The sequence below is a fragment of the Palaemon carinicauda genome, chromosome 9, assembly GCF_036898095.1.
Source record: "Palaemon carinicauda isolate YSFRI2023 chromosome 9, ASM3689809v2, whole genome shotgun sequence".
Classification (NCBI taxonomy): domain Eukaryota; kingdom Metazoa; phylum Arthropoda; class Malacostraca; order Decapoda; family Palaemonidae; genus Palaemon; species Palaemon carinicauda.
This window is the reverse complement of record NC_090733.1, coordinates 152,528,746-152,554,831: the sequence shown is the minus strand read 5'-3', so window position 1 is coordinate 152,554,831 and position 26,086 is coordinate 152,528,746. Positions and strand designations below refer to the sequence as shown.

The following is a 26,086-nucleotide window of genomic DNA, read 5'->3' as shown; positions in this document are numbered from 1 at the left end:
TAACGAACTAGAGAGAGTTCTTTGCCCTGTCAGAGCTCTCAAATATTATCTTAAGAGGTCTAAACCTATTCGAGGACAGTCAGAAGCCTTATGGTGTGCCATCAAGAAACCTTCGAGGCCCATGTCCAAGAACGGGGTTTCGTATTATATAAGGCTTCTGATTAGAGAAGCCCACTCTCACTTAAAGGAGGAAGACCTTGCATTGCTGAAGGTAAGGACCCACGAAGTAAGAGCCGTAGCTACTTCGATGGCCTTTAATAAAAACCGTTCTCTGCAGAGCATAATGGATGCAACCTATTGGAGGAGCAAGTCAGTGTTTGCATCATTTTATCTTAAAGATGTCCAGTCTCTTTACGAGAACTGCTACACCCTGGGACCATTCGTAGCAGCGAGTGCAGTAGTAGGTGAGGGCTCAGCCACTACATTCCCTTAATCCCATAACCTTTTTTAACCTTTCTCTTGAATGCTTTTATTGTTGTTTTTATGGTTGTTACGGTAGGCTAAGAAGCCTTCCGCATCCTTTTGATTTGGCGGGTGGTCTATTCATTCTTGAGAAGCGCCTGGGTTAGAGGTTTGGTAGAGGTCCTTTAGTAGGGGTTGCAACCCTATATACTTTAGCACCTTTGGGTTGATTCAGCCTCCAAGAGGAACGCTGCGCTCAGTAAGGAAGACGAACTTAAATAAGAGGCAGAGTAACGGTTCAATTCGACTTCCTTACCAGGTACTTATTATTTCATTGTTATTTGAGATAACTGTTATATGAAATATGGGATACTTAGCTATCCTTTAATCTTGTACACTGGTTTTCACCCACCCCCCTGGGTGTGAATCAGCTACATGATTATCGGGTAAGTTTAATATTGAAAAATGTTATTTTTATTAATAAAATAAATTTTTGAATATACTTACCCGATAATCATGATTTAATCGACCCTCCCTTCCTCCCCATAGAGAACCAGTGGACCGAGGAATAATTGAGGAGGTGTCAACAAGAAGTACTTGAGTACCTGGCCACAGGTGGCGCTGGTAAGTACACCCCCTTCTAGTATTGTGATAGCTGGCGTATCCCTCCATAGAATTCTGTCGGGCAACGGAGTTGACAGCTACATGATTATCGGGTAAGTATATTCAAAAATTTATTTTATTAATAAAAATAACATATCAAACCATTGCTCTCTAGGCATGGATAGTGACCTAACCTCTGTACCATGGTCATCCCCTGTCTTGGGGTACAGTTTTCTTGCTTGAGGGTTCACTCGGGCACACTATTCTATCCTATTTCTCATCCTCTTGCTTTTTTTTTTGAAGTTTTTATGGTTTATATATGAAAGATCTATTATAATGTTTTTATTGTTCTGAAAATATTTTATTTTAGTCGTTCGTTACTTCTCGTAGTTTATTTATTTCCTTGTTTCCTTTCCTCAAACTGGGCTATTTTCCCTTGTTGGAGCCCTTGTGCTTATAGCATCCTGCTTTTCCAACTAGGGTTGTAGATTAGCTAGTAATGATAATGATGATAATAATAATAAAGATTTGGTCACAGAAACACCATGAAGAATTGGATTCAACTCTTATAATAGCCTGAAAGTTTAAGGTTTCGGATACAGTATTAGGAGTAGACCTACATCTTATTTTTGCAGAAATCTCTCTTTGGAAAGAATTTTAGCAGCAGCTTAATTGTGTACAGTGCTATGTTTGTATTTGCTGAACATTGTTGAGAAGAATCCTGGTTTTTCTATCAAGATTGCTGGCCTCTATGTCCTGTAGTAGCTGCAGGCGATGTGATCTTTTAACATTTTTGAGTTTGGTTATTTTATGATTTTCTTATTTTTGAAATATTTAAATGTCTATAAAAAACAATTTGCAGTCCTGTATTTCAAGGATGGTTTGTTACCATTAATCTAGATGAGTTTAGTCTAGAATTTTAATTGCATTATATTTTGTTTTAATTATATAATTCTCCTACCCTTTTCCTTCATTGTCCTTCACTGATATCTTATCTCCATCAGAGTGGAAATCAGCAATATGAACATCATAAAAAACAGAATTTTAGTAATAAAATTTATTTCTATGCTCACCTGATGTTCATATACATACCCACCCTCCTCTCGACTATCTTGTGATTTCAAGAGGATTGGCAATAGTTCAACTTCGAAACTGAACTTACAAAGAGGACATTTTTACATTTAGTTTTAAGGTAAAAGTCGATAAACCAAGCTTTTGGAGAAGCAATATGACCATAGAAGTAAAAGATTTTTTTAATGAAATTAATTATTTGTTCATTCTAGATTAATATATATTTATTTAAATTTCTCTTAACCTATTCATGTTTCCACAGGTCTGTAAACACTGTGTTCCAGCAAGAGAATATGTAAGGACCTTTGATGTTACGGAAAGAACGTCAACTTTTAAACACACTACGGGGCGACGCTGCTATAGGTATTTAATTTTCTATATACTGTATATAGTTGTTAATTGTTTCATAGTAGATTTATCTCTAATTTTATTTATAGGTAGACTTTATGAAGCAAATATTTATAAATTTTCCTCTCAATTAAAACCTATGCTGATGAGAAAATATGTCATATTGGTTTGTCCGATGTAGAAGCATGATGATTTCCAAATTAAGTAAATATTCAAATGTAAAGTCAAGCAACATTGCACAGTGCAGATGTTGATTGTTATCTGGGACTCGCATCCACATCTGCTATACACCATATTCTGTCCTTACCCTAGTTTACTCCTTATTCAAATTTTGAAAACTTTATATATAAAGTAAATAAACTTACAATATAAACACTATTGATTTATTAATGCAATAATAATTATTCAGTAAGACTAAAAATTCTTAATTTGACTCTATGTATTATACCTTAATACATACAGTATAATTATAATGCTTTTACAAGAAAACCTTCCCTCAACTAGAGTCCCTGTCACATATGACGACCATTATGGGCAAGGGAATGTCCTCGCTTGTCACATGACAACCATGAATTGGATGTCTTGATTTTTTGGCTTAATAGCCTGGGGCTGCAACATGTAAAGTCATTTAATGCCCCAATACACCAATTGTAAAACCCCCGAAGTACTGTAAGAGGAAAAACTTAAAAGAGGTTAGACAGCAAATTGGAAGAAAGTAACCTGAACAGAGGTAGAGTAGTAATAGTCCCTTGCTTTGGAATGTGATCAGACTTTTCCAGTCATAAAAGATCAAGTGGTAGTCTTGATTGTCCTGGGAAGACTCCGAAGAGCCATTTCAGGCTGCCAAAGTGTAACACTCAGCTGGTCACTCATTTGAACCCCTGATTACTGAAAGGGTCACTTTGGAAAAATTGAAGGCGTGTACACTACAAATCCTTTGACTAACAAAGAGCATGAAGTCTTCCTCTCCTTGACTAACAAAGAGCATGAAGTCTTCCTCTCCTTGACTAACAAAGAGCATGAAGTTGAAGTCTTCCTCTTTGTAGGCTGAGTATGGCGCTAAAGTTCCAACTGAACAAGGCCTGAAATTACTGATTCAGCCCAGATGAGAATTGGATTTGTGCTCTGTCCTTGGGATCACGTCAAAATGCCATCAATCAAGGATTGTTCCACCTCCTGTCACATATCCAGAGATCAAACCTTAATTGTATATTTTGAGTCAATCTGGATGTAGGATTGAGAGATAAAGACATACAGGAAATCCCTACTGTAAGTAGAAGACAACCAAGAGATAAAGGCATGCAGGAAATCCCTACGGTATGTTGAAAACAACCTCAGTGTGTCAGCCCCTTTCTTCTTCCTCTTATCCTCCTTCCTGGACTCTGCCTGATAAGAGGTAAGGGAGCAGAGAAGGCTCAGCCCATTAAAGAGGAAGAAGTTGCTTGAGGTTCTTGCTGAGAATTAGAGAAGGCCAAGACTGTCTCCAGCCTGGCCATGAGTCGTGGTCCAGTATTTGGAAAGTTGACGTCTCTGAGTCAGTCAAATGGTGGCCATAGTCAGTTAATAGAGTCTGAGCATGTATCCAAGGGAAGAGGCAAAGACCTCTTGGTCAGCTGGATTGAAATGAGTATTTCAGATTATTATTATTATTATTATTATTATTATTATTATTATTATTATTATTACTAGCTGAGCTACAACCCTAGTCAGGAAAGCAAGATGCTAAAAGCCCAAGGGCCCCAACAAGGAAAAATAGCCTAGTGATGAAAGGAAATAAATAAACTATCTGAGAAATAATGAACAGTTAAAATTAAATATTTTAAAAAAAGTAACAACCTTAAAAAATATATTTCATAAGTGAATCATATAAAGGCATGTCAGCATGTTAAACATAAAAACATTGCTGTAAGTTTGAATTTTTGAAGTTCCACCAATTCAACTACCCGATTAGGAAGATCATTACACAACTTGGTCACTGCTGGAATAATACTTCTAGAATACTCTGTAGTATTTAGCCTCATGATGGAGAAAGCTCGACTATTAGAATTAACTGTATGCCTAATATTACGAATAGGATAGAACTGTCCGGGAAGATCTGAATATAAAGGATGATCAGAATTATGAAAAATCTTATGCAACATGCATAACGAACTAATTGAACGACGGTGCCAAAAGATTATCTAGATCAGGAATAAGAAATTTAATAGACCAACAAGTTAAGAAGAGAATCAGCAGATGGAGACCAGACAGGAGAACAGTACTTGAAACAAGGTAAAATGAAAGAATTAAAACACTTTTTCAAAATAGATTGATCACCGAAATCTTATAAAACTTTCTCAATAAGCCAATTTTTGTGCAATTGAAGAAGAGACAGACCTAATGTGTTTCTCAAAAGTAAATTTGCTGTCAAGAATCACACCTAAAATTTTAAAAGTCATACAGAGTTAAAGAAACTTTATCAATGCTGAGATCCAGATGTTGAGGAGCCACTGTCTTTGACCTACTTACAATCATACTTTAAGTTTTGTTAGGGTTCAACTTCATGCCATATAATTGGCACCATGCACTAATGTTAGATAGATCTCTTATTAAAGGATTCAGCAACCCCAAATCTACATTCAGGAGATGATGGAATCAATGCAGTGAGTGTAGTATCATCTACATATGCAACAAGCTTGTTTTCTAGGTCAAACCACATGTCATGTGTATATAATATAAAAAGTAATGGGCCAAGAACACTACCCTGATGAACACCAGATTTCACATTCCTATATTCACTATGGTGCCCATCAACAGAAACTCTTTGCAATCTATTGCTTAAAAATTCAATAATAATACTAGGAAAAGACCCACCCACTCCCAACTGTTTGAGTTTGAAAACAAGGGCCTCATGATTAACACAATCAAAGGCAGCACTAAAATCAAGGCCAATCATAATGAACTTCCTGACTACAATCAAGGGATTTCTCTACAGCATTGGAGATTGTATGGAGGGCATCACATGCTCCAAGGCCGTTACGAAAACCAAATTGCAAACTAGGGAACAGATGATTACCTTCAGCAAACCTATTAAGAAGTTTTGCCAAAAGACGTTCAAAAATTTTAGATAATTTAGGAGTTATGGAAATTGGGCGGTAATCAGTGGGACTTGAGCTACCACAAACACATTTACATAGTGGAGTAACATTACCAATTCTCCAACAAGTGCTGAAAGCTTCTCTTCTTGCTAACTTGCGCAAAATAACAGATAATTTTTGAGCTAAGAAATCTGCAGGAAAAATAGCATTTGGGTCTACACCTATATAAGCATCAATGTCCATCAAGAGAGCTTTAATTTCACAAGATGAAAAAGCTAAATTAGTTAGTTTAGGCTCAGGAAAACAGGAATAAGGAAGTTCAAGTTTTTCATTACTCTGTTTACTGTCAAAAACATCAGCCAACAGGGTTGCCTTTTCCTTTGGACAGTGAGTGACTGAGCTATCTGGTTTAAGGGGACCGTCTGCTATGGTGGATAATGTAACAACTTGAAAAAATAAAAAATCAAATTATTGTTTCTACGAATGTAGAAACATGTCGTACATGCTCTCCAGAAGTTTCAACCAATTATTTCTACAAATGATAAAGATAAAGCGGTCTTTAAATGATGACATCATCCTAACTGTGTCGTCTGCATGACTGAGTTTGACAGAACCGTCTTTCCGTGTTTAGTTTTGCATTTTTCTCGCTTATTTATCATTCAATTTTAGAGAGAAAGATATCATTGGTAAGAGGAATAAAAATCCCACAATTTTGTGTGACAGAATTTTGATTTTCCTTTTTTCTCTTTTTTCATGATCATTTTGTGTCTAGACGAAGAAAATTAAGAAAAAAAAATATTAAAAAAAAAAAGAAGAGGGAAAATCAAAATTCTTTCTCATAAAATTATTCAGTTTATAAAGAAATTTTTATGGAGCGATTTTCGATACAATTGTTGTCATATTGATGGAGAAAAATTTATCTAATTTTTTTTTAAATCATGATTTTTCTAATAAATCAAAAAGTTTTTGATCAAATGACATGAAACTTTTATATGATAAAGGTATTATATATGTCTAAAGCATCTATAGAAATTGTGTATTTTGAGTGATTAGAAAAAAATGCAAGACATAGCGAACGGTCCCCTTAAGTAAAGGAGGAACTATAGCACATACGCCAAAGAGTGCAGATTTAAGGGTAGTCCACCACTCATGTTCCTTTTCATCTGAATACTCAGTGGCAGCAAACCACAAGGCTAATTGTCAGATTCGAAAGCGTGTGGGCAGTGTACAGTTAGACCCTACAGGAGTCGTTGGCACCCAAGTTGCCTAACTCGCACAGACTCAGGATCATTTCTTCTACCTGAATTATGGAATCACAAACTAAGACAAGATTTGGGAACGTAAAATTGGAAAAAAATTATGGCAGTAGCTGAACAATCCTAGGCCAGTCTGCAACTATTCTTGGTGCTATTCAACAACCAAAGAAAGAACGACACCATGTATCCCTTCCTAGCGATCGGCCTGGCTTAGTGTTCAAAAGCACAGAGTGCGTCCTGGTGCTTAGTGAAGGAATTTTCTTCCTCTTAAAAACAATTTCCTGGGCCAAGAATGAACTTGGAAATGTAACCAAAGTGGCCATGGTCCAAATCAGAGACAGAACTTGGCTATCATTCACTCCCTCCAAAACAAAAAGAGTACACTGTATAGGTGAGCATGGTATCGGGTAGCACACAGGCATTTTGAGGGAATACCATTCACAAGGTGATGATGTACCTTGTTCCCAATTGTGTGTACGCGACGGAACTTCTCAATGCTCTACGACTGCTGACATAGGTTCATTAGTGGTTTTATTTCTGATCACGTGGGAACTCCTGGGTGCGTGAATGAGGTAGCATGTGGGAATGATTCTCCTAACTCAAGACTAATGTGTGAAAAATGTCATTGCTAATATGAATGTGGAGACATTACTTCTCATTTTTTCATATTATTATTATTACTTGCTAAGCTACAACCCTAGTTGGAAAGCAGGATACTATAAGCCCAGGAGCCCCAACAGGGAAAATAGCCCAGCGAGGAAAGGAAATAAGGAAAAATAGAATATTTTAAGAACAGTAGCTACTCCAAAATAAATATTTCATATATAAACCCTAAAAACTTTAATAAAACAAGAGGAGGAGAAATTAGATAGAATAGTGTGCCCGAGTGTACCCTCAAGCCAGAGAACTCTAACCCAAGACAGTGGAAGACCATGGTACAGAGGCTATGGCACTACCCAAGACTAGAGAACAATGGTTTGATTTTATAGTGTCCTTCTAGAAGAGCTGCTTACCATGGCTAAAGAGTCTCTTCTACCTTTACCAAGAGGAAAGTAGCTACTGAACAATTACAGTGCAGTAGTTAACCCCTGAGTGAAGAAGAATTGTTTGGTAATCTCAGGGTGGTCAGATGTATGAGTACAGAGGAGACTCTTTAAACAAAATTGCAGACTATTCTGTGTGTGTAGGCAAAGGGAAGGTGAACTGTAACCAGAGAGAAGGATCCAATGTAGTACTGTCTGGCCAGTCAAAGAACCCCATAACTCTAGCAGTAGTATCTCAATTGGTGGCTGGTCCCATGGCCAACCTACTACCTAAGATGTCTCCCCAGGTTCCATAAGTCACGAGGAGACGAATTATCATACATATTAACGATAGCATAAACATGCGAGAACCATCTCGCTGGGCCCAACAGCCATGAGGAGTTCAAATCACAAGGTAACTGATCATGAGGCAATCAATGACAAGGAGACCAGGGATTGCATTCCCTATCCCAATCAAGTGAGGGAATGTCTTGTCAACCGTACAAGCAAGAAGACTGATTGCCGATTCCTCTCAATCCTGATTCTCTATTGTGTGAACGCTATGGAACCTTACAACGATCCATGTTCCTTCCCTTTGGTACCAAAGTATTTCATGGAAGAGAGACTGGAGTGTTTGTCAAACATCCAGGAGAAGGGCAGAACCTTTCATCCCAATTGACAATGCATGTACTCAGTCCCTTACTAGGCAAAACACTGGTAGTAGCAGTGTTTGATCCTGTACCATGGCACCAAGCTACCTTCCCTTGCTGTGTCAGTCTTTGGTAGCGCACTGTGTCTCTCAGGTATGAGGAAAGACATCACTTAAAGCCTCACAAGAATTTGCAATCAGTCGAAAGTGAAGAGTCTTTGAAAGGAGATTTGGTGCTCTCCACCTTTCATTAGCTACCTCGTTATCAATTTCAATGGCTGTTCCATTTCCACAGAAGACATTCCTCATTTTACATGACTCAAATTTATATAGCTTGTAAAAGTAGTAATTACTTATGAATTTTGTCTCGTTACGCAAATTGACTTACTTTATTAGTGATTCAAGAGATGTTAAGAAAGCATGGTAAAGATGGATAAGGAGGAATAGTTTTGTGCTATAAAGATTTATTCCACAATTGATAAATATACGTTTACTGTATGTAGTTTTCATATACAATGGGAAAATACCAAAAATTACAATATTGTACTGTGTATTATGAAATAATGCAAACCATCACTTAAGAAGTAATAATGGTTTAAGACCTTCAGTGAGTTCAGCTTCACCACCCCATATCTGCTGTATTATATGTGAAATAGTAAAATTTGTACCCTTCCTACAACTGCTGTACTTGAAGTAAAATAATTATTTTCTCTCTCAACCTAGATGTGGTGAACCCTTAATCGATACCATTGTACATTTTGGTGAACGAGGGAAGTTGAGATGGCCCCTAAACTGGCAAGGAGCATGCCAGGCTGCTAATGCATGTGATACAATATTGTGTTTAGGTTCTAGCTTAAAGGTAAGGCTACATGTATTCCATCTTTCAAAGCCTGCTGCATTAAGTTTTAGCTTCGCAGTTTAAGGGAATTTTTTCGTTATGAAATTGCATTTGAAACATAACACTGTTTCTTGCTGTTTTTATGGCATTTTACCTGGTGCAAATATTTTTTTGTGATATAATTCTATATTATTATATGAAAAACTGACCATATATTCCTGTAAGGATTTGAAACATAAGTTAAGGAGATCCTGGTTTTCATCTTTTGTGATTTATGTGATACAAAATATTTCATTTTTTTTTTTATATTTTTGACTGAACTATACTGCACCTAGTATTTTAGTTTATACTGTACTATATGTGCTATATCATATCAAGTGTCCAGAGCTGTGTTCATTGCGCTTTGGATGTACAGTACTATACAACATTATACAAAGCTATAAAAATCTTTACAAATTTATTGATATGATGACATTGCTGGCAGGTTTTAAAGAAATATCCATGGCTTTGGCAAATGGACCGACCTCCAAAAAAGCGACCAAGTCTGTATATCGTAAACTTGCAGTGGACTCCTAAAGATAAGGATGCTACACTTAAAATAAATGGTAAGTGCTATACTGTACTCCCAATTTTCCTTTTTTTCCCATAAACTCTTGGACAGTGTATCATACTTCTGAGGTCACATTAATAGTTTCCTTCAACTGCAGTTTTGTGCTTATGTATATTTTGATACGTCCTTCTCAATACTGTACTCACATATTTCATTTGTGTTTGGGTATAGATATTACAAGCTTTTCTTAATAGTTTTATGGTCTTGTTTTATCAGTGTACTCTGACCTATTATTTTTACTGATCCTAATTTTGTTTTATGAAACATGCAAATGCACAAAAACATTTTGGTCCTCCTTAAGATAATGATAGGGATAAGAGTCTTGAGTTTCTCAGGACTAGAAATAGAAAAATTGCAATTCTATTAACATGATTCAAGTTAAGCACTTTGTGGTTTTGGCGTAAATCAAAATGCATTCATCTTTTACAAAGTAGTTTTGGTGTTGTGTTGTATCCAGGAATGACTCAGGATTTCTTTATTAAAAAAAGTCAAAAGTTTAGATCATTGGAACCTATCATTCAGACAGGTTTGAACACAGTACTCTCATGACAGATTGAAGAGAAAGAAAGTGGGAAAATTTAATTTAAAAAAATTTTATGAGTAAAGGTCGATTAAACCGAGTTTCTGGAGAAGAAGCAATATGACATAAGGGGAGGTTAATAGAAATATTTTAGTACAGTAATAATGATGACGACCAAAACAGTTGGTGTACAAATCAATGATAGTTATTTAGTGATGGCAACTAATTTCATTGGAAGAAGTAGCAAAAAAATTTAAAGTATGAAAGGATTCATTAGACTAGTGGCTTTCAAATACTGGTCCTCAGAATTTTTTTAATGGTTTGTAGAAAAGGTTGCCACTTAAATACATTAGCTGATTCCTGTTATTGATAGAACAGGGCAGTGTTTCCTTTGATGACCAGTACTGTATACTGTAATACTTTTTATTCTGGTTTTTCTATCATAAACAATGATGTGACATAGTAGTTACAGGCTATTAAAGTTATCTATAAAACAAATATAGTTTTTGTTTTACATAATAATCATTCCTAAGCTGAACAATCTTGAAAAATTTTGACTTAGGTTTTTATTAATGAATAAAGGTAAAATACAAAGTACTTAACTACAAAAGTACCATTATAATTAATCCAGGAAAAGAATCGCATTAAGAAAGAGTTTTATAATAAAAGAATTAAACTCATTTCCCTGCAGCAATTATTATCAAGTATTGTATCCCTGCAAAAATACTACAGCGGATTCTGAATGAACAGTATTTAAATCAAATATTTCCATCTAAAGTTTCAAGATATTTTAATACTTTCTGTTGTGTTTACTGTTTGTTTCTCATTATTTTGCATAGCTATCAAATTTTTGTTTTGTAGTAATATATTTAAAAATTAGTACTGTACACCAAATGTTATATACTAACATTGGTTCCCAAAATGGGGGAAATTTCCACCTGGGGGGAAATTTGAAGCTTCCAGAGGGGAAATAATTACACTACCTACTAACTAAAACAAGCGGAAAATTTCCTCACAGTACGTGCGGCAATTTGTTGTTAGCCATTTTATTTGTTATTAAGTGGCTCTATGGCTATGCTTAGTTGTTACTAACTGCTCTTTATCCAATTTACTCTGTAATTATATGTTTATCAGTATATTTGCACACTTGAAAAATAAATTAGTAAATAGTCTGTTTAACTACTTTTTCCCTCATACACATGAAGGTGGAAATCTGGATGGTTGAACTGGGAGCAGGGGGGAAATGACAGAAAAAAAGTTTGGGAACCACTGTATAATATATAGGATACAGTATATAATGGTTTCTATTTCTAGCTTTGCAGTCTCCAAAATATGTTTGTTCCAACACGAATACTTACCTCGAACTACTTTCTTAGGAGTTACCAGTAACCTCCTCGCTACCGACCAGAGTTTTGTGTAGATTACCCCCCACCCCGTTTTCTAAGGAGGCCTACCCCCGGCATTAAGGAATGTGCCCCGAGGGTAGGCTTATCGTAGGTCGATGTCCGGCCGGGTCAGCTTCATCAGTAAGTTCTCTGGTCGCGACGTGTGAACACGTCGCCCTCGTTCTCTATCGATCCTTTGTGTGCGTTCTAGTGCCCCACGTGTTCCCCGCGTGGTAACTTGTGTTTTCCAGTGTACTTTTCCCGGGTGTTCCTGTTGTGTTCACCTTCCACCCGTGTGCTTACCCAGTGTTTTCATTGATTCCCTTCGTGCTTTTGTCTTGCGTTGTGTGCAATATGGAGCAAATCCGCCGTTGTCCGGGGCCTAGAGCCGGTAAATCGTGTGGAGCCTTCCTCTCCAAGCCTGAAGTGGATCCTCACTCCCTTTGCTCCTCCTGTAGGGGAAGGGTTTGTTCGTCAGCAGATACGTGCCTCGAGTGTGTAGACTGGAGCGATATCCAGTGGGTACGTTACGGTACGAAAAAGAGGAAATTGGCGAAACGTTCCCCCTGGAAAGCTAGTGTTACTTCGCCGCTACCATCACCCAGTGAGCGGTCCGACGGGGCCTCTGTTTCGCCGTCCCCTACACAGAGTAGGGGACGAGGTAAGTCTGGTGTAGAAAAAGAACAAGGCGTCCTTCCCCAGGAACCTAGTGAAAGTGCAGTGCCAATTGCGGGCCCTTCTAGGGCTAGTGAAGAACCCAGTAGTGCGTCCGGAGAGTCGGCCCTTGTGCTCGGGGGGCACGCGTCCTCCGATGACCCCTTGTGGGGTAGTAACGCGGTGTCTGTATCTTCGCCGCCCTCGTGGGCCTGTGCTTCTGGATCTTTGTTAGGCGGAGACAACCAGAAGAAGTTACGACCTTCGGGTAATGATGCCTTCGGTTGGAGGCTTCCGAAGACGCCGGGTAGGTCACCCTTAAGGATGGAAGTGGCCCTGGACCCCTGGCTCCCTGGCATGGAACGCTTTGAGTCGTTCCCGGCCCCCCTCACGGAAGTCCCCGAAGATTTCCTCCAGCCGTCGACCTCAGGCGTTCAACGCCCGAAGAAGTCCCCCGCAGTCCCCGCTACCGGCCGACATGCGATAAGCACAGTGTCGTCGGGTTCGTTGGACGTTTATTCCTCGTCGGAGAAAGAAGTCAGGGTAAAACACCGTCGTCGGAGGGAGCGGTCCTGGAGCGAGCGTTCCCGTTCGAGGTCGCTCTCCCGGTATAGTAGCAAGCGCTCCCGCTCCCCAGGGCGTAAGTATAGGAGGAGTAGGTCTCCTGATGGCGCCTGGGTCTTCGTACCCCGGGACTCAAAGGTGCTTTGTTCCCCGGACCGCCGGTCCAGAGAGTGTTCGCCAAGGATGCCGTCCTCAAAACACAACCTTGACCCTCGCGACCTAGCTCGCAGGAAGGACCTTACAAGAAGGCATAAGTCCTCGAAGCCTCCGGTTCACCCCGCCCAGCAGGGGGAAACGCGCTTCTCGTCGGGCGGCCTGGCCGAACCAGCCCAGCTGGTGCGGCCTTCGGGTCGGAAGGAACGGTTCCCGCTGTCGGGTCATCCCACGGGAACCGCGTCCTCGGCACCCAGAGCCCTAGGGCGGACGAGAGTCCCCGCTGAACCAGCGATGCCTGCGTTAACCCAGGCCCCTGGTGCGGACGTCCCCGCAGATGAGATCCAGTACCTCGGTAGGACGGCGCCCCTGGCACCAAGAGCTAGACGTCCAGTCGGCGTGCCCGGTAACCCAGCTCCCCGGCCCCAAGCCGAGACCTCGGCTGACGGAGGGGAGGGTTCACCAACGGAGGACTCGGCCTATAGGAGGGTGGTTGGCCTTATCAGAAGGCACCACAAAATCGAGGAACCTACAGCTACCGACGAGGATTACTGGAGGTCAAGCCTATTGAGAATTATGCAGACTCCTACCCAACCTAAGACGTCTCTAGCGCTTCCTCTAGCCCGAGATCTGGTCCTAGGGCAGGAGTATGTGGACAAGGTGGTGGCTAGGAATGCCGAAGCCCCCAAAACCCAGAGTTCCTCGAAATTGCTCCAGGGCCTCAGAACCCAAGGCAAGGTTTATGTGCCAGCGGGACGTCGCCCAGGCCCCTGTAAGGTGGAGTAGTCCATCGACATCCTGAGTCAGGGCGTCCCAGACGATAGGGCCTCTTCGGCCTCGGTCTGTTTCTCGCCAGCAGAAGCCTCCATGATGGAGGAAATGTCGAGAGATTTAGTGAACGTCTCCTCTTGGCTGGACTGGTGGGCTTCCACTTTGGTAGGGGTACAAGCCTCGTTCGACCCCGCGGACCCTGACCAGCAAGGCCTCCTGAGAGACCTTATTACCTCCGGGGGTAAAACCCTTAAGTTTTTAACTTATCAGTCGCTCGCTCTGACGGCTAACTGGGTACTCCGTAAGAGAGACACCGTACTCACGAAGGTGTCCCGGAAGGTAATAGACAGGGAAGCGCGGGCCATACAGAGCTTACCCTTGTGGGGAGAGTCCTTGTTTCCCCTGAAGGAACTAGAGGCCATCATGGAGAAGGTCTCGAAGAAGAAGGAGTCTAACATCCCCAGACCTACGCCTTCTAGGAGACCGCCCTACAAGAGGTCCGTCTCGGATAGTGCCGCGACCTCCCAAGCCTCTCCCAGCACTACGAGGAGAGAGGCTCCCTCTTCCTCCTGGTCCGCAACGCCTCAGCCCCCCCGCAGGGGAGCTCCAGCGCCCTCAAGCTCCTTTAGGTCGGGTTACTCTGCCTCTAGGAGAGGCAGATCAGGCCGCTCCTCCAGAAGAAGATAGAGTGGGAGGCCCCCTATCCCCGCCCAAGCCTCGGGTTGGGGGATGCCTCAGACTTCATTGGCAAGCATGGAAAGCTCAGGGAGCAGAGCCTTGGACAGTGTCCGTACTAAAGGAGGGCTACAGACTTCCGTTCTTAACAGAACCACCCCCTCTTATCCCGGCCAGCCAGGCGGAATGGCTAGCTCCCAAAGACCCGTTAAAGAGGACCGCCCTTCAAGAGGAGGTGTCCTCCATGTTAGAGAAGGGCGCCATGGAAGAAATTCTTCTCCCAGGGCCAGGTTTCTACAGTCGCCTGTTCCTGGTAGAAAAAGCGACGGGGTGGTGGAGACCGGTTATAGATCTGTCGGCTCTCAACAAGTTCATCAAGAAGACGGACTTCAAAATGGACACTCCAAAGTCAGTCCTGCTGTCCTTGAGGGAGAAAGATTACATGATGACCATAGACCTCAAGGACGCATACTTCTAAATTCCGGTCCACCCCTCGAGTCGAAAGTTCCTCCGGGTGAAATGGGGTCCCCAGATCCTGCAATTCAGGACCATTTGCTTCGGTCTGTCAACAGCGCCCCAGGTGTTCACGAGAGTCTTCACGACTGTCTCAGTGTGGGCTCACGAACGAGGCATTCGCTTCATCAGATACCTGGACGACTGGTTGCTTCTTTCCGCCTCAAAGGTCCTCTAGGAGAAACAAGGTAGAAAACTCCTCCAGTTTTGCAAGGATCTGGGCATCGTAATCAACCCGAAGAAGTCAAATCTATCCCCATCCACCAGAATGAACTACTTGGGAATGACATTGGATACCATTCTGGGAAAAGCCTTCCCTTCGGAGGACAGGATAAGAAACCTTATGCATATCATTCAGCCGTTCCTGTCAGAGCGCCCCAGGAGAGCGAAAGACTGGCAGAGGCTGATAGGTCACCTGGTCTCATTGGAGAAACTAGTTCCCCAAGGGAGGGTAAGGCTCAGATCCATACAATGGAACCTGAAGAACCTCTGGTGCCAACTGGACTCACAACAAGTTCTAATCCCAGTCCTACCAAACACGAGACCCTCCCTGGAATGGTGGCATTGCCGGTCGAACTCACTCAAGGGGATGCCCTTCGGGACCGATCCACCCGAGTTACTACTGTTCACAGACGCCTCCAACCAATGATGGGGAGCCCATCTCCTCGACAAAACAGCACGAGGGACCTGGTTGGACGGGGAGAAAGAACTCCACATCAATGTCCTGGAGTTGAAGGCAGTCCAGAAGGCTTGCCTACACTTCGCGAGTCTACTAAAGGGAAACACCGTGGCGTTGATGTGCGACAACGCCACGGTAGTAGCATACATAAAGAAACAAGGAGGCTTGAAATCGAAGGAGTTGTGCAATCTCACCATAGAAATTCTAGATTGGGCAGAAGAGAACCAAGTGGTGTTGTTAGCAAGGTTCATTCCCAGGAAGAACAACGTACTGGCCGACGGCCTCAGCAGAATGGGCCAGATAGTAGGGACAGAATGGTCCCTTCTTCCGGAAGTAGCCAAGATCGTCATCCAACGTTGGGGTTCCCCGGTGATGGACCTCTTTGCAACAAAACTCAACGCCCAACTCCCCGTATATTGCTCTCCTGTGCCAGACCCGAAAGCAGCCTTAGAAGACGCCTTTCAGCACAAGTGGGACAATCTAGATGTGTACGCTTTTCCCCCTTTCACGTTGATAAGGCAAGTGCTCAACAGAGTAAGGACAGCCCGAAACCTAAAGATGACTTTGGTAGCGCCCTGGTAGCCGGAGAGAGAGTGGTTCACGAACCTAAAAGACCTAACGAGTCAACCGCCGTGGCCTCTGCCCAACAGGTCAGACCTTCTGCATCAACCTCATTTTCGCAGGCTCCACGACAACCCACTCTCCTTATATCTTCACGCCTGGAGACTATCGAGCGGCTCCTGAAGAAAGAAGGATATTCTTCTTCCAAGGCTAAGAGAATGTCTCTATACCTGAGAAAGTCGTCAGCCGCGGTCTACCAGGCTAAGTGGGCCTCCTTCACGAAGTGGTGCTCTGAGAGGCACATTAAACCTCTTAAGGCCTCTGTCCCAGACATAGCAGATTTTCTGGTGTTTCTTAGAGACAAGGTGGGAATGTCAATCCCAGCCATAAAAGGAGTTCGGGCCGCCTTAGGCCAAGTCTTCCTCCTGAAGGGCATCGACCCGGGGGCCTCGAGACACATAGCGATGCTTGTCAAGAGTTTCGAGCAGTCCTGCCCCCCACAGGCGTGTAGGGTGCCCCAGTGGGACTTAGCCAAGGTCCTGAAGATGCTGTGTCATCCCCCCTTTGAACCTTTGAAGGATATCGTGGACAGAGATCTCACCCTCAAGGCCGTCTTCTTGCTGGCCTTGGCGTCCGCTAAGAGAGTGGGTGAGATCCATGGTCTGTCATATGACGTTTCTCATTCGAAGGGGTGGAAAGAAGTATCCTTCAAGTTCGTGCCTTCTTTTGTGGCTAAGACTCAGAACCCAGCAGTCTGGGATCCGAAGTTCGAAGGTTTCTCAATTCCTGCCATCCCTAAGACGGGTAATGCAGAAGATTTAAAATTATACCCTGTACGAACAATTAGAAAATACCTGGAAAGAACAACTCATCTCCGCCCAGGCATCAAGAGCCTCTTCGTATCCACAGGTATTAATAAGAAACAAGTTTCCAAGAACACCATTTCGTTCTGGTTGAGACAAGTTATTGCCAGAGCCTACAAGGAAGATGGCATAGCAGTGCCAGGCACCCCCCGACCTCATGACATCAGGGGCCTGAGCACCTCCTTAGCCTTTGAGAAAAACATGGCAGTGGGTCAGATCCTGCGAGCAGGTACTTGGTCGAACCAGTCAACCTTTACTGCCCATTACCTCAAGGACTACTCGAGGAAGTCCTTAGACGGGTTCTCCATTGGAACAGTCATCTCCGCCCTCCAAGCGGTGTAACGGTAAAAGCCCCAGGTGCGATCAAGGCTAGCAACCGGTAGGCACAAGTGCGGTTTCCTTCCTCCTACCCAGTTGCTTCCTTGCCTCTTCGGGGAGTACCGACTGATACCATTGGATAACACATTCTTCACGACTAGGCTACTGGAAGGAACTTCAGAAGAAGCTTTTCAAAGGGTGAGTACTTAGACACTAACGTGAACTCTTGTGTAGTCACCCTCACATCCGTTTTCTAGTAGGTCCCGTTATCCCTGGGCCTCTTGGCCTCCACGTCCCGGGTCAGGGGGTCAGAATAGCACTCCCGCCTTCTAAAGTGTAAGTATCCTAAGAAAGTAGTTCGAGGTAAGTATTCGTGTTGGAACAAATCAAAAATTTTAAGTAATTTTTATTTTTCCTAACATACTTACCGAGAACTACTTTCGGGTAATGGCCCTCCCTTCCTTCCCCGAGTGCCTCTCTTCCCTTGCTAGCATTGTGCTAATCCAATAGAACTTACTGATGAAGCTGACCCGGTCGGACATCGACCTACGATAAGCCTACCCTCGAGGCACATTCCTTAATGCCGGGGGTAGGCCTCCTTAGAAAACGGGGTGGGGGGTAATCTACACAAAACTCTGGTCGGTAGAGAGGAGGTTACTGGTAACTCCTAAGAAAGTAGTTCTCGGTAAGTATGTTAGGAAAAATAAAAATTACTTAAAATTTTTGATTTTTCTAATTCAGTTGATCATTTTGTGTTAATAGATTGAAAACTGCAGTAAGAAAGGATTAATTTTTTTCAATGGTTATGAACAGTTTCTTAAAGTCTATTATGAGATTCATCTTAATGCGCCATTTACCAAAACAAATGGAAACTTAATCAAGTGGAGAGTGTCGTACAGGACAACTTCAGTTTGAACTCCCTCGGTCAGAAACATGACCTGTGGGAGGCAGTGAAGAGGTCTCTAAGAAATAGAAATAGAGTTATTATCTTCCATTATCTTAAGGTGAAATGAAATTATAGGGTTAGGCTTTGAAGAAAGTGAGATTCCTTTGAAATTAGTTGATTATACTGTAATCCTTGGAGATGTACAAAGTAAATTTATATTGAATTTAAACCACTTACTTTTAGTCAGAATACCCTCCTTGCAGCCTTTCAAGATTGTTTCAACACTTTAATGAGCAGAAGTATTCCTCCAATGTAAATTACGAAATTCTCCTTATTAGAGCAGGTCTCATTTGCATTTTAATTTCTATATATATTTTTTTTGCAGCACTATTCAGAACCTTTGTATTTCTGCTGGACATTTAGGCATAAGTAAAAGTGAGAAGTTTGAGTATATGAAGCAAAAATTTAGTAAGCCGTTGGTGTCAGTGTTATTTAAAAGCTGCCAATTCAGCTGTTAAATACTTGTTTGATTAATTTTTAATGGGTGAAATTTATCCCTATATATATCATGAAACAATAAATTTTAGTTCACTTTTCTGTAATATAGTTTATGATTATGCTAAGTTCATTGCCAAAATAATTTCACCAGTAATGATTTTATCTTCTTGGTAGTGTCATTAAGAATAAGGACTGATTAATCTTATATTACTGATTAGGTAGACCATCAGCTTTATACTATTTCTAGGTAAGTGTGATGTGGTCATGGCTCTAGTTATGAAGGCAATGGGGTACGAATTACCATATTACTATCGTGCAAATGACCCCATCTTCTACTTAGCAACCCCACTTCATGAAGCTGAAGTTAATATATCAACTCGTCCTCAGCTGGTCCCTCCATCAGAAGATGATGAAGAACCAGATATTGAGAATCTCACTGACGTTAATGCCAAGGAGTGCACCAGCACTTCTCAGGTGTCTGAAGGTGACGTGAGATGGACAGACAGTGATGGTAATATCATAGAGGAAAATAAAAGGAGAAGAGTTGAGGAGGATGAGAAAAAATTTATAGATAATAAGGAAGATATTATGATAAAAAGTGAGTCAGAGTCTCTGGATGATATAAAGAATGAGGTGAAAACTGAAGTAAAAAGTGAGTTGGATAATGTTAAAAGTGAGTCTAAAGATGATGTTGGTCATGTTAATGGGATTTGCACAGCTTTGGATTTGACAAACTATAAGTTTTGTAAGAGAGAAGGGGATGCTGCAGATGGCAGCAGTTCTTTAGATGTGAAAAATGAAGAGTCAATGAAAACTGAACAACATTTTCCTGAGGTTGATCATGAATATCATGGAAACAATGGGGATACTTGGACTTGTGGATTTGGCCAGCTGTACAAAGCACTGATGAGTAAAAGTATTGATTTGAATGAGCCATATTCCAAAACCTTTAGAGAGAGCATGTTGGCAGAAGAAGAAATCAAGAGTGAAGCTTCTGAAAATGAAGTAAATGCAATGTCTTTGGAAGAATCTCTTGAGGACGACGATATAAAAAGTGAGGCCTCAGATCGAGGGGCTGTTGTGGAATCATTTGAAGATTCGCTTGAGGATGATGAAGGGGAAGGTCAACCACCAGAGGAAGCCATGGCAGACTCGAGTACGGGATTAGGAGGGCCATACGCAGTTTCTGTAGGAGATGGTGCTAAAAGCGAATACTCAGAAAGTGATGAAGAGCTGCAAACTTCTGAAGGAGATGATGTCTGGTTGAGTGATGAAGCAGGTGGAAACATAGTGAGTCCAAGGTTAGACCCTATTAAAACCAGTGATAGTTCATCAGATTCAGAAACTAGTGAAAAATTTGATTATGACGAGGGAGTTGAAAGTTTGAATGCAAATGTCTCGAGTGATTCCAGTACTACAAACTACTTCAAACTAGCTTACGCATCTACTAATCTTCAAATGGCCCAGCAAGGCCGTGCTCTCCTGCAGCAGAATGATTTTTATGGAACTGGCCTTTGTATTAGGTCTTTAGGGGGTTCTAAAAGCAAGGTAAATTATGTAGGACAGTCAAATCACAATGCCAAACCAAAATCAATTGATGAAACATCAACAGAAAACCAACAGCCCCTTGATCTTTCTCTCCAAGTAAATTGCAAGAATTTTGATGTCAGTCCTAAAGATTTGGACAGACTAAACTCTAATGATTTAAGTGATGCTAGTGGTAATTTTAACCAAGAAACATGTGATGCTGACACATTAAATATTTCTAGTCTTCCCAGTTGCCATAGATCATTGTCAAATCCCATAAAAAGTGATAATCTTGCCAGTGTTAAGGGAGAATCTCCATATAGTGGTGCTCTTCAAGAGAATTGTAGTGACAGTACGAAGTTGATGAATTTTTACAGTTCTCTCGTAAGTGGTAAAGTTAGGGATGTGTGTTCTAATTTGACTAAATCAGAAGGTTTGCAGATTTTGGAGAATAAATCTTTAGTAAAAAATGGTTATCAAGATATTGATAACAGCCTCTTGTTACGAACACACATAGTTGATGGCATAATTCAAAGAGCATGTGCCGAAAGTACTGATGATAATGATTTTGAGCTGCCTTCAAAGTCTAGTGTTCCTCTTACTAAGTTAAAATTCCCTAAATCTGACTTTTTCCAACGTAATGAGCTATCCGAAAGTGAAGAATTGAAAGATCTTTGGTATCAGAGTTTTTGTACTACAGGTGCAGGAAAGAATTCAAACTCTTTAGCAGGTCAGTATAAAGTGAAGAATGGAAAAGTTGTGAGGCAAAATCAAGAAAATGGGTTTGATGTAAATGTCTGTTCTAGTTCTGAAAAATCTAGTTCTTTCATCTTGAAGGACATATGCACAGAAGCCTTGAACGATAGTGTTGGTCGTCAGAAAGGTTCCACAAAAAGAAAGCTTAAAGGCTGTGACAATGAGGATGTTAAGTATATATGGTTTTGGGGATTTAATAGTAATTCAGAAAATAGCAATAATGCCCCTGGAAAGAAATCTCTCACTTCAATGGAAAATTTATCAAACAGCAACTCAGAAAACATGAAAGTATCAGAAGTTAGCGATGGAGGCGATAGCCCCCCAGTAGCTAGAGTGACGAGAAGCAGGACGCGAGCTTCCAGTGATTCAAAGGTATCTGTTGAGCCAGAAGTATTCAAGTGTCACTGCAGCGGTACGAATCCAGAACTGTGTAAAGTTGCTAAGGAAAGACAGACAAGGGAGAAATGTGATGATGTGGAGAAAGCGAGAGACTTGTTCAGACGGAGACGGGTTTACAACTACAGAAAATACGAGCCAGTTTTTGAGAAGGAACTAGAAAGCTTTACTTTTGAGAGGAGTAAAGCAAAGAGAAAATCCAAATTTGAACAAATGCAAGAACAAGACGAAGATGGGGAGGAAGATGACGAGGAAGAGCTGGAAAATGAATCCAAAGATGAAGAGCAGAAAATGAGTGATGTGGAGGAAGTAAAAGAAAAAGAGGAAAGTAAGGAAAAAGAGGAAAAGGAGGAGAAAAAGTTTGCACCAGGTTGGTATGGGAAGGGGCTCAGAAAAGGCATGAAAAAGAAAACAAGGATATGATAGTAAAAAGTTAAAATTGCTGACGAAGATTCTCTACTTTTCAGTGACATCATCTGTGAAAAATAGAATTTTAAGGCTAGAAGTGAATTTAATATGTTAGGAAACATTTTTTCCTACATAAGCACAATTTTTTAAGGATTAGATAGTCCATAGAATATGCACAATAATTTAATTAATATTGAGATAGAAATTGATAAAGCCAAAGATTTTATAGTATCCTTCTGTACCATTCAAGTTTCTTAACTAGTTTTTTGCGTGATAGTAATTTTCTGTTTTTTTCTAACTTACCTTTCAAGCTAATTTTTTTTATAAAGATATGCTGAAAATGCGTTGATAGAAAATGAAATACTCAAATTTTGGGGCATACCAACTCATTAGCAAGAGCTGTGTACAAACTTTACTTTCTTGTACAGAAAGAGTAGATTCCCGTGAATAATCGCTCTTAAAGACCACTTTGCAACTACGTACTTTAATTATTTTACAATTTGTTTACATGCAGAAGTTACCATTTGGTTTTATGATAAACAAAAATGAAAATATTTTTTCAGTTTTGAATCTTTCAATTTTACATTAATTTCTTTTATTCGTGGGTATTGAATGTCTATAATCTCTTGAATGATTTTAATTAATTTGGATGATTTTTCTCTATTCTTCTGAGTTTTAAGACAGAATGTCCACATTCTGTATTTGCATTTTGGAAATGCCTTTCATAATGACATGCCTGTATAGCTACTGCATACAATTTTATGTTTTAAAGTAATTATTGATTTTGTTTATTTTCTGGCATTAGACCAGAAAGTTTTATACAGGTAACCAGTAATGATATTTATCATATTTATTTTTTTATTTTCTGTGGTTTTTTTCATTTTGTTATATGTATTTCAAGATTAGTTCTGTATAGATTATTTTTATTTACTGAACACAACAAGGCTACTGAAATCATATTGGTTTAGAAATTTTCAATAATCGTTGATCAAAATGTTGGATTCTTCTCTCTCTCTCTTTCTCTCTCTCAATGGTACATGTAAGGCTGTTGGGTATACTGCATCTTATGTCAGATTGGATTCATATTACTGTAATGATTTAGGATTTGAAATGTGTTTTGTAAGTTTTGGTGAAAACTGTGATTTGCATATAGTATTCAGTACTTTGCAGTTTCATTGCTCATATCTCTGCTGCATGGATGTATATTAGAACTCCCTTGCTACTATTTCAGGTGTTGAAATTATGAATGTAATGTGTATACCAAGGTAAATATGTCAGAAGTGAATGGGGAAGTACTTTAATAATGCATGGCGATTACTCTTTTGCTGAAATAGGCAGCAAGGGAGTTTTTATTTATTGAATCATAAGTTCATGCAGAATTATTTCTACTAAACTCATGTGGTGCAGAATGTTCATAAAACTCAAGGAATAAGGAAGTGTTTGTAGCTTGAGTAATTGTATAATGTAGTCTTAATTCTAGATGATAGTCTACCGAATTCCTCATTATCACTGCCTATATGTATTAAGTGTTGTGTTGTGTCCTGCTGACGAGGTACTCAGGAATCTATACCTCTTTGCCAAGCACTGAGAGAAATTCTGCGGCATCATTGCTGTAGAATGCGTCGCTCTTGCCTCGATTGAAGCTATGTTAGACATTTACTGTTATTTATCTTTCCTCACCAGCAACTCTAGCTATTGACTAGCTGTTTGTATTGAGGAAATTTTTTTATAGGGAGCCCAGGACTATGAAAGGATTTTTTTTATTATGGATAACCCAGGATTATAAAATGATACCGTACTTATTGGAAGGAACATGTCATTGTTTTAAAGGAAGAGCTGGTTTTATTGAAGTATTGCTAGAAGCTTTTAGTTTATTAAGTATAGATTTTTTTTTATTTTTTGGTTGAAAAAAAGAATGATTGTAATGTTCTAATTGGTTTTATTTTTATATAAAATTGGTATTGATGAAAAAAATCGTATTCGCAAGAATGATGTTTCATCCTGCAATGTATATCTCTTCTTATGATGATAATGATTGAATAGAAGCCCTTTGGAGTGTTCAAAATATTGGAATTATCATTGGGAAAGAAAATGGTTCATCAATAAGATACATAATTCTTTTCACATTTATATACACTAATCTTTATTGCTGGACATGGAATGATCTTTTTTACCATTGGAATAGAAATTTTATTTGTGTAAGGTAAAATCTACAAAATGTTTATAATTTTGAAGGTACACTACTGTTCTTTTAGGTTTAATAAAAACAAATATATTTTTTGATAGATATGTAATAGGTTTAATTTTACAACTGTATGACTGCTAACTCATATACAAACACTTATTGAATTTATTTCAAATGGTAGAGGAAATATACTCTTGTCAAGTATTCATGTAATATGATCGAATGAAAGTAATTTAATTTTAAAAATGTAAGGCTTTTACAAATTAGAAGAATGAAAGGAAAATCATTAACCAAACCTGAAAATATTAATGATTACAGTGATTTGGCTAAGTACGAGTCTTGAATATGTTTTGAAAATGTAGGGTTCATAGTATTCTAAATTTTAGAGAAGTCACAGAATTGGTAAATAAGCCTTTTAGGTTTTCATGAGTTATTTAAAGGCCCCTCATGAATGGCATAGGCAAGGGACAGTGACATTGCCCTAGCAAGCAGGACAATGTCCCAGAGACTTAACATATTTACATATGATGAGCGCTCAAGCCCTCTTTCCACACTAGCTGGGAGCAGGAAAGGCCAGGCAATGACTGCTGATGACTCAGCAGGTATTGCTACAGGCTCTTCTAAGCCCCTCACCTTAGCTCACAAGGATGGTGAGGTTGCAGATACTAAAGGAACTTTCGAGTTTGAGCGGTATTCAAACCCCAGTCTGTCGATCACCAGGCAGAGGTGTTATCAATAGACCACCACAACCCTAAGTTGTACTCATTTAAGTATTTGTCAATAGATAATGACTGCAAATATTTTTTTACCATTAGAAAGCTTTGTTCTTGTGTACATGCAAACCTTTCATCCTTCAAAATAGGGAACATTTTTTCAGCAGAAGTGAAATGGCCATTGAATTATTTAATGGGGTAATTAATGACAGATGGTGAGTGGGGGCAATAAGTCCTGCCCATTCACCTGTCGAAAGCACGTCGCTTTTGTTTTCAGCTGTAGGGAGTACAAACGTTCTGTTGCGCTTTTACTAATCATTTTTATCTAGTTTATCTGACAGGAAATGAATACTGGCTGTAGATTATAACTATGATGTAAAACAAGAAATTTGTGCTTGCTGGGGAAAAGGTGGATGTTGCAACCGGTTTATGGCTAAACTGCCTGTAGATTCACACTCTAGTCTTTGTATGGGGCATGATTGTTTGCTAACATCCCCGTGTGCCAAGTGTAGGTTGCGGCCCCCTATTTAGTGGCAGGCACATACCTTAAGAGGGAGTAAGAGAGGTAAGCCTTCTCTAGTGTCTGCCTTGACAATGCCCAAGAAGACATCAAGAAAGTCATTTGCCTGTTACGTTCTCTCATTAAGTGCATCTGTTCCCGCCACTCCAGTGTATATGCCCCTGGCTTGATTGCCCAGTAGTATACATCTGGAAAAGGTGCCTTGGAGCTACGTCAGCAAGCTTTTCAGGTTCTGGAGTTTTATGGGGTTCTTCTGGTGTTCACCACACCCCATTGAAGTTTATGGCTCTTTTCCCGTAGCTGTGTTGACTGCCACAGACATGTTTGAGTTAAGAAAGACTTGGCCCCCCTCAGATCTATCAGGTAGGCCCCTATGACTTCGTTGAGGGAGTTGGTAGCTAAAGCTACCTCTCTCCTGGTATCTCCCGTAGCAACATCATGGTGAAAGGGATGGTTGATATGTCAGTAACCTCAGTGATGTCCCCAGTGGTGCCTCCTTCAAAGCCCAAAAGGACTGTAAAGATTCATCCTGTGACACCAGTTCCGGAAAGAAAAGCTCTGGCACTTGATGGGAAAAGATGTAGACAAAATAGAAGCTGTAAGTCTGTTTTAGGGCAGAAAGTGTATGTTGCCCTGGTGCCAGGTGTTATCCCATGTATTACCCC

The 26,086-nt window shown here is 40.4% G+C and overlaps 1 protein-coding gene across 1 annotated transcript in view; it reads left to right on the top strand.

Annotated features, from left to right (window-relative positions):
* The window catches only part of Sirt7 (sirtuin 7), a 78,125-nt gene extending 53,342 nt beyond the window's left edge, over positions 1 to 24,783 (top strand). Inside the window, exons 6-9 of the mRNA XM_068380691.1 lie at positions 2,339 to 2,439; positions 9,152 to 9,287; positions 9,751 to 9,871; positions 19,164 to 24,783. Of these exons, the coding sequence (XP_068236792.1) occupies positions 2,339 to 2,439; positions 9,152 to 9,287; positions 9,751 to 9,871; positions 19,164 to 22,018 (3,213 nt within the window). The 3' untranslated portion in view covers positions 22,019 to 24,783. The remainder of the gene's footprint in view (positions 1 to 2,338; positions 2,440 to 9,151; positions 9,288 to 9,750; positions 9,872 to 19,163) is intronic.
* Positions 24,784 to 26,086: the final 1,303 nt, after the last annotated feature.